Here is a 13,385-nt window from a genome sequence, read left to right on the forward strand (position 1 = left end):
TGGCATTGAGTCAAACCACTAAATATTAGAGTGCTACACCACGGGATAAGAAGCGAAATGGTGTGCTCGAGACAGTTTAGGCGAACGTGTTGATCTTCTGATGTGTTTTTCATAGATGTCTTTGTGTCAAGTGGCTCTTCTGCGTGAACTTTTAAGAGCACTTAATTTAAAAGGATAATAATAATAGCTTGCTCAGTGATTTCTGTGGTTTCTCTTATGACTTCATAGTAATGCGCCAGAATCACAGGGCTCTTTTCATCTGCTCAGTGATGATACAGTTATTATCTTCAGAGACACCTTGAAATTATGACTTATGAATTACGACTCAAGAGTTTCTGAAGTCAAGACGACCCTTGCTAATAACATAGCATTTGTTGAAGGGAGAAAGATTAGTCTCAGCAGAAATAATTTTACCAAAAGACGTATAATTTCAGCGCCTGCTCATTATTCATTCATTTCAATATCTACGCTCCTCTTTTTCTTAACTGTCACTCCCGCATTTTATTTTTTTCCAGTGTGGCTGTGTCCAGATCTAAAGACGTGCCTCCATTTGGCCCCCCTATTCCCAAGTCTGTAACTTTTCCAAAGTCTGCGGTTTTCAGGGACTTCCTGCTTGCCAAGGTCATCAACGGGGAGAACGCAGCACACAAGTCGGAGAAGTTTCGGGCCATGGCGACTCGTACGCGGCAGGAGTACCTGAAGGACCTAGCCGAGAACTTCGTCAGCACGGCCACTATAGACTCAGCTGTCAAATTCAGCTTCATCAGCCTCGGAGGCAAGAAGAAGGAGAAGGTGAAACCCAGGAAGGACGCGCATCTGTTCAGCGTGGGAGCGATCACCTGGAGCGTCCGTGCCCGGGACTTTGGCCAGTCGCTGGACTTTGACTGCTTGCTTGGTATATCCAATGAGTTCATTGTGCTCATTGAGGAGGAATCAAAAAATGTGATCTTCAACTGTTCGTGCCGCGACGTCATCGGGTGGACCTCAGGGATTATGAGCATTAAGATTTTCTATGAACGGGGCGAGTGTGTCATGCTGTCTGCTCACGACAACTGCGGAGAAGACATCCGGGAGATGGTGCAGAGACTAGAGGTAAATCTCTTCGTGTCTGCATTGGAATAATCTCTGTCATCCCAAAGCTCTCAATAACTGCTGGATTAGACCACAGAAGGCCAGTGGGATGATCCTTTTTGTAGCACCTCGTCTTCGGTGTCACTAATCATACCATATGTAGAGATTTGAGAGAACAAAAGACATTAGATGAATCAGTTTCCAACACCACACCCCCCTCACAGAGCTAGTAATTCATTCTGTTTGCCCTGTCTGTTTAATTGAGGGGTTTTTGTATAAATTTGACATCCAGTTTATTGTGAAATGAGCACATTTACAGTAAAAACAATTATGCTGTCTACTACTAGTGCGTAACACAGTTTTAATAGCTCCCCGGAAAGGTGCAGCTGTTGGCGCTAATGCATAAACATAAAAAATTACAGTAAGATTTAAAAAAATAAAAGCCAAGCATCAGCAGCACCAAAAATAATGATGATATGGCACTTATTGGGTTTTACTAGAAATAGAGACAGGTTCACATTTTCTAAATATGTTCTAAACAATGCACATAAAACACAATCAGGGCCTCTTCCCCGCCCCCGTGCATGCTACCGCACTTTCACCTGCATGTTGTTGCCTGCAAAATACATTATTTGGGCGACTGTGGTTAATCCACGTGTCTAAAAAGTGAAGTGCATGTGAAGGAAAGTTTACTTTTAATGTGGCAGTGGAGCGTTGTACTTTAGATACTTGTGGGCTCTGCGGTGAAACGGTGCATTCAGCAAATGTTGCTCTTGCAGTTGCAGCTTTAATGCTTGACCACAAACCTTTTAATTCTGTTTTCACGGTTAGGTCAGCAAAACTGTTGCTCATTTAACCTTTATTTGTGCCGTCAATTCTCATGTGTTGCAGAGCAACAGAGATTTAATGGCCCCTTTTTTTTGGCCTCCACTCCCTCACACACATGCAGTGAAAATATCTCACTAAATTAACCCGAACCTCACTTGCTTTTCAGGCGGCTCCCTCTTTTTTCTTTTTTCTGATTGTGCATTAACGGGAATGTGAAACTGTAAAGCAGAGCCATCAGAGTTCAGAGAGGATTACAGACTTCCTGTTGAAAGCTTTCTTTGGCTCATCACAGACTCGGCAGAGGTGCACAGGCGACCATTCGGGTCACACAGTTGCAGATGTCCTGCTCTTGATCAGGATAAACCACTATGACATATCACGCAATTTTCACAAAAACTGACTAAATAAATAAAGCCGAAGCAGCTCAGTACCGCAGACAGTTCATTTAATGGATTGAAAGATTAGAGAAAATGTGATTCTCTTTTTTTTTTTGGGGCGTTCTTGAAATGGGGACTGTCTGGGTGGTTTACAGGTTTACAGGGAGACTCTTTCTAGCAGGACACCAACCCAGTTTTGAAGGGGAAGGCTGGAAACGGAGGCAATTTGTTTTATTTTTTGGGGGTCTGGCAGACTAAGAATAGAGGACACGTGGCCTCATACTACTACTTTACTCCTATTGAGAGCTCCCCACTTAGTCCCAGTCCTCGCATCCCTATTTTGTAATTCTAGCTTAGCTACATTGTGTTACTGTTTGGGCTATGTGGGTCCAGGTGTCTTGAAATTTTGAAAATGGTGTACACCTGGCTACACAGCCCAGATGCTGTCCTCAGACACCTTGTTTCTGCTTCCTGTGTACCTGCAGGGTCTTGCTTTTCCTATTCTAGTTTCCATGATTTGTTAAGTGAAGCTCTAATCAGGCAGCCTTTTGTTTTCCTTAAATAACATCGTGGTTGAATCCCAAAATCCAAACCTGAGCTGTGCCTGACCTTTTTCATGCCTGGCTGTGTGCTTTCCGGCACTTATCCCGCACAGTCCCTTTTTGGCAGTTGCATCAGCAGTCTTGAAATTTGCAGCAGACCCTAGCCAGCGAATCAGTTGTTCAGCCAACAAGTAACAACCAATTTCCTGCTAAAAACCTGAATGAGGATCAGATTCTTCTGAGGATTAAAGGAGGCTCGGATAATTTTTATTATCACCTCTTGCAATGAACTGAGACTCTCAGAAGAGCTTCTGAATGAGAATGAATAAATGTGCACCTGAGCACAAAGATTCTGCATATCCTTACCAAAAAAAAAAAAAACAGCCACACCAGAACCTGAAGACGTCTTTCCCATAATTACTCTTTAAAGGACACGGATGTCATTCAGCGTCTACACACACTCATCTTAAGGAAGGACAGAGCGGGATATATTAGCATTCGTGATTAGCCAAAGGACATCACTTCCTCATTCGCTATGCTAATTTCCCCTCACATTTTCTGTCCACTTCTCCAAGGAATTCCTGATTAATATTCCACAGCCCAGTTTTATAAAGTATTATAAAGTTAGTACGGATCGCTGTTTGTGTTGTGATACAGGCAATGGAGCAGCAAGCTGTAGGCACATTTATTTGGGTATAAGCTGACCAGGCATACTTGTTCCCAAAGGTGTCTGCATTTTCCCAAATGTCCCGGAGGTTGACTCGAATCAAATTTCATTGGTGGGATTTACAGGCTGCCCGACCTGTGATGTAATGTGAACAGATTGCCAACTGTAACACACAGAGGAGCCCAGTGTGAGAGCGCAACTAAAAGCTTTGTGATAGCGTCCTGCTCTCCGGGTTGCGGAGCTGGTTGGCCGCATGTTCAGTTTTTACAATGCATGTTCTCTTTGCTCGGGTGCCACATACGCCACTTTCTTTTGTCTGGTTGGGTTTTGTTTTGCATCCAGAAGAAAGCACAATCTCTCTTCTCGTTTTCTTTATGTACTACATGCAACAACAGTGCTTCAAATACAAGAAATTGACAGTTTATCAATTTGTGTGTCAGAAGGGTCAAAGTAGTGAAATAATTGAGGTGGGAAAGGTGGAACTAAATAATTTGGAATAGTTTTATAATACTATATTGTGTTTATCTAGATTAAATATGTACTAAATGAGTTATGATAAGTTTTTAATCATTCTCCTAACTCCAAATCTTGTAATTATTTTGCTTTTCTATATGATATATGATGACATTTTAAACACTTGTAATTGTATTTGCAAACAATTTTCTGATTCCTTATCATTTATGCTGTCGGTAGTAAAATGCCATGGTAGCGTTTATGATTATTTCTTTATTCAAACAACAATCCAAAAAGCAACAAGCAATTTTACTGGCACATATAACAGAGAAAAGCAGCATGTTGATCAATAAAAGAGCTTCTTAATTAGTGCTCATTAGCACCATTTTGAGGTCATACATGTTGTTACAGACAAGTAAAAGCTTTGATAACCTCCTGCAGTCCCACAGTGCTGCTGAGCTCCGTTAAGCTAAAATATTCAGAATCACACAAGAAGCTACATGACGTTGATGCCGATTCCTGAAGTATAAAGCGGCCACAGATTTACCAGTCCGCACTTCCAGTAGAATGACAAGGTTTTGTCATGTCTGAGAAACATGCAGACGGTGCCATCAGTGTTAGAGCAGTGTCCGACTGTCAGACCTATCACTGAGGAACAGTGCCAGTAACACTGTTTGGCAACAGTAGTTACAACAGATTTGAGGCTGATAATGTTTGTTGTAGTTTTTATGGCCGGTTATTAGTCTGTTATTGGTTTGGCCAGCAGGACGTGCACACATGTTGACTTTATGTCCCTTTTCTCATCCAAGTATCTTCATAGGCCACAAATACCTCCTGTGAGATGATGGATGCACTCTTAGAGTCAAGCGTTATGAATCTGAGCAGCTCGTAGGAGAACCTGAGCAGATTAATTTGGTGGTTGGACTGAATAAAGGGCTCTAATAAAAGCATTTAGAAAGCTATTATTTAGGCCTAATGGATTTCTGAAAAAGGGCTGTTTGATTCATGGTCCCAAATGCAGAAGCCTTCATACACAAACCATTTAGTCCAGACTTTACCCCGGAGAACTTTTATGTTTCATATTTCCAGTTCTTTTTGGAAATTTAAAATGATTGCTAAGTTTTTGGCGTCTTTTCTCTAGATTTTGAACCCGAAGTATCTTTGGCTTCTTATTTATTAGCACATAAAGCAGGGACTGTTTGTATATAATTACTGGATGGGCTCCTTTGCTGAAATTTTACAGTTGTATCCTATTAAGAGGACAGTTATTGCATGATGGTTCATAATGGGGTTCTGCCGACGTGAGAATCTGGTGTGGAGTGTTGACAATCCATAGTCTGTGTTAATGTGTCCCTGAAGCTAGTTGCCACTCTGAAGCAAATGGAGCCAGTCACCCACAACTGAACCGAGACTAATCCAATGGGTGATTAAAGCTCGTTGGATGTAGCGTGAGGTTTTATTCCCCATTCGTTGTCATAAACCGTGTAGTCCTAATGTGTTCTCGCAGTGTAGCTATAATGTAGTCAGTCATTTTATGTCATCAGTGTGCAAATAGGTGCTCCACTACTCCACTTACTTTGCTGTGTTTGTGTTGTGCTGAAATAAAACCATTGAAGCAAGTAGGTTGCCTGAACTTTTACTGAACTGGAGTTGCATTAAAGCAAAGGATGATGCCAAGCCGCCACTGAGCAAAGCGAGCAGCTTAATTTGCATGTAAGCACATAATTGGACAAGACCCAACTTTCATTTTCATCCAAGAGCGCAACTGGACAAGCAGAGACTGTCCACCAAGAATCCTTAGGGAAAGTGTCACGTCTCTGGCAGCAGTCTGCACAATGGCGAGAGAGGGTGAAGTGAGTCATCTTTTCATGCTGGCTGGGTGTGTGTGTGTGGGGGGGGGGAGAAGTGCTTTAATTAACTGCCAGTTGATGCAGATTATGTATTTGTATATAAATATTACGCTCCAAACTTCTCCCTTGACACTGACTTTACCTAATAGACTCGGCTCTGTGGACATGTCCGTGTCTCAGGGGCCAATTAGATCTGCGTTCCCCGTGCAGCATGAAGAAAAGAGCTACTGTAGTTACTGTCCACAGAGACAGGTGTGTATTTGTGTGCGGCTCTTTGGCAAGACCGTTAGCCGTGCGATGTAGCCTCTTATTAACTTCAAGTTTGAAAGGTTCTTTGAATTAGCCAAACAAACATGCTGGAGGCTTGCTGCCTAAGGACTTCTGCTTCTGCTTTGGAGGCTTTGATAGTATTTTTCTTGTGCATGCATGTGTAATAAAACCCACACACATCTTACAAATGATGCAAACCATTCGCTGTTGGAATATACTCTGTTAGCTTTGAAGGCTCTTATTAAAGAATATTAAGATCATTCATTTTTCTCTCTGTCTCATCTCCTCACTGTCATGTGTATTGCATTCTGTTTCCAGCTAAAGTATCTATTAAGTCCTTCGGTTTTTAAAGCTCAGGATCTGTGCCGTGAAATACAAATTCACCTGCCTTTTATCGTAGATTATAAAAACGGCCGTTTTCATTCTGCTTCCAGATCGCCACCAGAGGGTGCGAAACCACGGAGATGACACTTCGCCGGAATGGCCTCGGCCAGCTCGGCTTCCACGTCAATTTCGAGGGCATCGTAGCCGACGTGGAGCCCTTTGGTTTCGCCTGGAAGGCAGGACTGAGACAGGGCAGCCGACTGGTGGAGATCTGCAAGGTGGCCGTTGCTACCCTCACTCACGAGCAGATGATTGACCTGCTGCGCACCTCAGTCACCGTCAAAGTGGTTATAATTCAACCTTATGAAGATGGCACTCCCCGAAGGTAAACCCTCACTCTTTGGTCGTCTCATTTTCACCTCGGTGCAAACACTTTTGTTACAGCAATTAAGCCAAAATGACTTAAAATCAAATGCAGATTTCCTGTTGTTGTTTCCTGTTGTCCTGCGGTTAGCGAGACAGAAGCAGGTGCTCCCTCCAAAATTAATGAAGCCATAACAGAAAAGTAGTTTGGTTTACTTCTTTTTTTCCTGGCAGGTGGTGTAAATTAGCTTGACATTTGCTCTCGTGTTTGAGGCGATTAGCATAAAGAAATGCTTACATACTGTTTGTGTTGCACCGGAGATGATGTCGTCCTCCACTGATTTCTCTGGAGATAGTCTTTCTTTGTTGCGAGAGAAATCTTCAGCAGGCCTGCGGAGCCGCAGACACGGACAGTCAGCATTTCCCACTAATGATAATGAGAAGAGGCTTTTGATTAATGGCTCAACTCTCGCTGCCTTTGTTTGACAGCTCACATTTGTAGATGGCTTTTCTCTAACCTCGCTCAACGTTCTGTTCAGCAATTAGGATGGGAGTGTGTGCCTCTTTTAGGGACACACTCCCATGTAGAGAGTCCACCGCCCTTGAAATAAATGAGGGAGCGTGTTTCAAATGATTTTTTTTTTCCTTTGTGTGTGCGTGATGGGAAGAGACGAAGGTCTGTGTAAAATGCTGGTTCTGAAAGCACATCTGCTTGTTTTGTCTGTGCGAGACAGACAGCCCTGTGAAATCGTATCCGTCACTCCTTCACACTCACATTTTCGACATCTTTGTTTTTCTTCGGCTTCAGGCTGACAGATTTATGTACCAGGAAAATGCTGGTTCCACTTTGTCACAGACAGCCACGACAGAATGGCTTGACAATGTGCAGAAAGAATATTTCAATACAAACCCATTTTTCTGTTTGCGTTGTTACAGGTAATGCTAATATACCAGCTAATCGTTAAAGGTAATAACACATAGATAAGAGCAGTTAATGAACCACTGTGTATTTTCATTCTTTGACTGTATTTGTGTGCTTTCTAAACACATGAAGTAAAGTGGCGATTGGTGAATATCTTGATAAATCCCTGATGGGTGAGTGTTTTGGTAAATGATGATAATGATAGCCTTGCTTAATGTTCTGAATGAATATATGATTAAACAGCTGTGTGTATGTGTGCATCAAAATATAAAGCATGCATAGTAGTTAACTTTTGCTTTCTGGTCTGGCAACAGAGGAGCAACATTTTTGCTCCCCCAGATGGCGAGCTAACGTGTGTTGTCTGTGAAGCCGACAGAGCAGCCTCTCTGGCAGAACCGGCGTCTAAGCCTCTCGCCACGATCTGTGATGATACACGACGATGCAATCATCGTCGCGGTCCGGGGACGGAAGAAGCGGATAAAACGGAACATCCTCCGAAACTAGTTTTGTCTCCACAAATGTGTCCAGCTTATCAGAGCAGTATTTACAGGATGGAGATAGAGAGAGCTTTTGGTGTGGCATCTGTGCCAGGTGAAGACTTCTGGCTTGGTTTAGCTGAAACCACTGAAGTGACTGTTTAATGGGAGCCTGGACAGCCAATAAGAAATGGGGTTAGAAATAAACATAAATGAACAGAAGCTTGTGCAGTGATTACGTCATACTAAATGTGTATAATATGTGTTGTGACGCGTTATGAACAGAGTGTGACCCATATATCGCATTTGCTAATAGAGGCATCTGGCAGATTAGTGAGCATTAGTAGCAGCAGAACAGCAAACTGGTCAGTGCTGCTGAGCCTTCCCCGTCCCCACTGAAACACAGTTCCTCAACGCCGCCCCCATGAGAACCAAACGCCTCCATCTAAGCTCCTCTGAATATTCTCCCAAGACTCCCAACAAATCAAGAGGTGAGAGGTCAGGTGAAGAATCTCGAGGGCCCTCAACACTTTTCGCTGCTGCGTCTTGGAGTTGCTAAAGTGTTGCAGTCAACAATAAGTGCTCCAGTTTCTCTGGCATTATCTCAAAGGAAAGGAATTCAGCAGGGGGCCCGAAGGCCCCAGTCAGTCCCCCGTGGCCAGAGAGATGAGGACTAATCTAGCAACAATGGACAAGAGTCTCATGACCTTCAAACAATGTACCCTGGCTCCACGCTGCTACCATGACAAGGAAAAATGTTTTCATAAGTACATGCGGTGGCTGGAAGGAGCTTCCTCTTTATTCTTTTTAAATCGCTCCAATATTGTTTAGGCTTCCTATTTTTGTGATTCGGCGAGGAGTGATGTTGTCATCTTGTTGCTAAGATTATGTCACATTAGATTGCAACAAGGAATCATTTATACAGTGTAGCATTGTTTTGTGGCAAACCTCCTAAAGCTGTTTATGCCCTAAATGGATTTACCCTGCTCTGCCTGAAGCTGTGAGATGTCTCTAATATTAGCCTTACCTAGTACTGTATTTATTTACACTGGGGGGCAGGATGTGGTTATAGCTCAGCACAGTACCAGAGGCTTTTCCATCATCACTCTGAAAAGCCTTAAACAAGTTCAGCATGTTAGCTTTGGATCAAAACTAATGAGAAAAAGATGAAAAAGATTAGCTCTTTGAAACAGGAATGCGATGTACAGAACATGGCAGAGATTGTATGTTTTGGTATGCGGTCATCAGAGATGTAAGGATAAACAGAAGGATCAGTACAATATGGACTAAAATGAATGTTCATTACAAGACATACAAATAGAAGCAGAACATCAACTGCTACGTGGCCAGTAAGGATTTTTTTCCCCTGACATTTATTCCGGCTGAGTCCCGGCTTTTTGTTTCTCTTTTTTAATATCATATTGTCGTTTTAGGTTTTAATTGCAAAGATTTACTTTTGAAATGGTGTCTTCAGTCTGTGTCACAGTGTTGACGATGACATTCAGATGGCCACTTGTGACCTTTCCTTTGTAGTGCCATCAGACTTGTCATTGTGGATTTTCATCTGGACTGAAGCAAAGCTGGATTTCTCACTTCCCATGCCAGCACCCATCCAAGATGGAGCACCACTAAACCCAAAGAAACTAGAAACTGCATCACAAATTGTCCTACTTAATCCCCTCGCATTCTTCATAGGAGCTGGGGCGGGGGGGGTCCGCAAAAAACAAGCCAATTTTTTTTCATCTTTAAGTCTTCAGCACACCTCGTTTAATGAACCCTTTGACAACAGTCTGCACAGCACTGGTGGAGGTCACGACCTCTGTGACTCTGCCGTGACAAGGACTCTGACTGTGGGAATGGATTAGCATGTCCCCCTCACTTGCTGGCCCTGTCATTGGACTGACAGCTCTCTGACTGAGGTCTAAGGTCCTGTTGTCACACTGATCTATTGTGATTCGTTAAGAGCCGAATGGCTGAAGGAGCTGAATGTTCTCCACCAATCACCCACTAACAAAGCTTAGCACAGTTTTTTTAAATTACATTTTTAATGACCTGTGATGGTATTTTAGTAAAGTTGCATCAAGTTTTGTAGATTTTGTTGTCAAAGTACTCCCCCCTCTCCCTGGAGCTTTATTTTTAGTTGTGCATTGTCTCCAGTTGTGTAGTTTTCTCTAAGCTTATGTAGGCCATTGTGGCATAATTTATAGCCACTCACATTAAACTGGGAGAGAGGCGCAGCAGTTCTTTGTGGAATCAGAGGAAAAAGACGGTTATTATTTTTCTCACCAGTCACTCGCTTCCTCCTCTGCTCATGCCTGGCTGGACATGTCCGACAGCTTCTCCTGCAACACCAGCTTCCAGCTAAAGTTTTCTAACTGTTGACCAAACACCCGTTTCCTGCCGTTTACTTATGATTTATACACTCAGTCTCGGGTCGCCTTTATACAAGAGGCACATTCCTTATACATGAATATGAAGGCTGTTCCCATTAAGTCTGCAGTTGTACTGCTGATGGAGATTATTTGGATCATATGGGCAAATCACTTTGTCACTTCTTGGTCGTTTTGGAGCAAAAAGCACAGCAAGAGAATAAAGCTGAGACCTTCACTGTTGACAAGCTGTTAGCTGGGGGATAGCTCTTTTCTTTGTAGAGTAATGATGTGTGGCAACCTATTATGACCACACACATGCGCTCTCTCTCTGTCACACACACAGACATGCACACACATTTAATCAAGCTAGTGCCAACCATCTTGAAAAACAATTGACCAGCAGTCTTTTTTTATTTTTTGGGTCTTTTTTTGTGTCTGGAACAATAATTGAAAGACCTCGGCTGGCAAATTGAGTGTAAAGAGGTAATGTTCTCATCTCTAAGCTTTTTTACGCATACAACAGCTTCACTTGTGCTCAATACTCTCACTGTCCTATATACCAAACCAGTGATGCATGCAGCATGCATATTGTGAAAACAATTAAGTATGTACACTGTAAGATGTGCAGGATGTAGTTCTTCATCATGAATGAGGCCAGCTGGCGGTGACATCAACCAGATGTGAGAGGACACAGAGGAAGAAGCAAAGGATGATCTTCTAGTTATATCTTATAACACCCGCAGCTCCAGTGGGAAGTCTGGTGTAAACAGCCCAGCCACCCATGGCCCAGACTGATGAAAGGGTCCTTCTGAGAAGGATTACTACTCCCCCCTCCTTCCTTCAGTGCACCCTCCTCAAACCCTTCTATGTATACATTTATGACCACAGCAAAAGTATACAGAGCTTTCCACTCCCCAGTGGATGCTGGAAAATGGACTTTAAAAGGGGTGGGGAGGGGGGTGGGGGTTTGGCAAGTGTAATCATTAGGGTCATGCTTGAAATGCCTTTGGAGAGTGAGCAGAGTGCTCACACTTTTTAACCCTGACCCACCACCCGGTTAACCCCCATCCCTCCCCTTCTTTCCAAACATACGCACCAAGCCGCTGCCTCTGTGATTAATGTTGCATGAAATGGCATCACAGGCCTTGTCCATCCCAGAGATCTTCACTGATGTTAGCAGTAAGTGGATGGAGACGGTGCACCGAAAAGCTACCAGCGTGTAGCAATTCGGGGAATACCCATTACTGGCCGAGGGGCGAGCTCAGATTTTTAGCTTTGTGAAAATGATCGGAAATGGTGGGAAACTATTTTAAGTGATGTTAGTGCTCCGCTTACACTTGCAAATGTGTGTGAACATGTTTGTGGGTCTGTTGTTGTCAGTAGTGCAGAAATAAACACTATATAAGTCTAAAGATCTGGCTCAGGATAAATAAAAGTATTTGTGTGCTTCAGCAGGGTCCTGGAGAGGCAACGTGAGAACACTTCATCCTGGTTTTCACAGATTATTAAGAAATTTTCAGTTTCATGGCTGAAAAATAAAATATTTAACATATTGTGATGTGAGGTTATAGGTCAAATTAATAGGTTCAATCCTGCTAATTAATCATTCGCATAACTTAAAACGTCATCTCCTGTCATTTTCTGTTCATTGATGAACTTTGACCCTTCCTCTCGCCCCTCTCCTCTCAGGGGCTGCTCCGAGCTCTACCGCATACCTATGGTGGAGTACAAGGTGGACAGCGAGGGTACACCGTGCGAGTACAAGACGCCCTTCAGGAGAAATACCACCTGGCATCGGGTGCCCACGGCTGCCGGAGCGCTATCCCGAGGCTCGCCCACTCAGGGCCCCGACCGCTTGCAGTGTCAGCAGATCCTCCAGCAGCACCAGGCAGCTATCCCGCGAAGCACCTCCTTTGACAGGAAGTTGCCAGATGGTTCCAGGTGCTCACTATTCTCCACTTCAGCTTTCTTCGGTTGTTTGCCTATGCCCAATTTGGCACTTATTAAGGGTTGAAAGCAACGCTTGAATATGGGCGATCGAATAACTGTACGGTAGAGAGGCTGCATTACAAAAGCACAATGACAAAAAACACTGTTCACTGCTTAATATTGAGTCACATACAAATAAAGGAGCTTAAATGTTACCCGCGCTGAAAGAAAATAGCTTCTCCACTCGGTCTTTATGAATGTGATTATCCACTGATGGCTTTATCATATATTTCATGTGTAAGCATTGCACACATGCCAGGACAAATTTACATAATGTCACAGTGGTGCAAAAAGGCAAAGGAAAAAAAACATTAACTAAACAAATTAAGAAAAGAAATGATCCTGTGAGACATTTTTTAATTTGTCTTTTTTGACACACAAACTTTCTGCTCAAGGTTTTTCAGAAACGGAGGCTCGTCATCAAACACGACAGTGTAAAGACGGCGTCCTTTCAGATGAAATCTTTGAACTCTCAGCCTTTCTTATTTAGAAAAGAGCTGCAGTTACACTTTGAGGAGCTGTTATTGTGCTCGGTTATTTGCATACATATAAATGGCGCATTTTAGTTAAATGAATTCACGGCTCCGCTTTCATCTCCCTTTGGATGATAAGGCTGCGCTCAGACTTTGTTCCCGTCCTCGGCTCTGTCTCTTTTGGACATCTCCATTGAGCCATGTAAAACAGTGATTTGTTCACTCTAATGAAACCCCTACAGTCACGATAACCTTTCCAGTGTGTCACACCGACTCCCCGCCACCCACCCGTCCAGTATTGCCTGTTTTGACTATACTGGGATAATGGCCGCCTTCTCTGCCTGGAGTCCCTAGCAGTCGGAGCTCTCCGTTCTCACTCCCCTCCTCCTTTCTCTCACTCTCCAACTC

General features: G+C 43.3%; 1 protein-coding gene across 4 annotated transcripts in view; it reads left to right on the top strand.

Annotated features, from left to right (window-relative positions):
- The window catches only part of LOC102215186 (signal-induced proliferation-associated 1-like protein 2), an 80,351-nt gene that overhangs the window by 45,862 nt on the left and 21,104 nt on the right, over positions 1 to 13,385 (top strand). For all 4 annotated transcript variants that reach the window (XM_005742424.1, XM_005742426.1, XM_005742425.1 and 1 more), the window contains exons 8-10: positions 516 to 1,092; positions 6,493 to 6,767; positions 12,205 to 12,456. In XM_005742424.1, the coding sequence (XP_005742481.1) occupies positions 516 to 1,092; positions 6,493 to 6,767; positions 12,205 to 12,456 (1,104 nt within the window). The remainder of the gene's footprint in view (positions 1 to 515; positions 1,093 to 6,492; positions 6,768 to 12,204; positions 12,457 to 13,385) is intronic.

This window comes from Pundamilia nyererei, unplaced genomic scaffold (assembly GCF_000239375.1).
Source record: "Pundamilia nyererei isolate P.nyererei 1_Seehausen unplaced genomic scaffold, PunNye1.0 scaffold00120, whole genome shotgun sequence".
NCBI classification, from domain to species: domain Eukaryota; kingdom Metazoa; phylum Chordata; class Actinopteri; order Cichliformes; family Cichlidae; genus Pundamilia; species Pundamilia nyererei.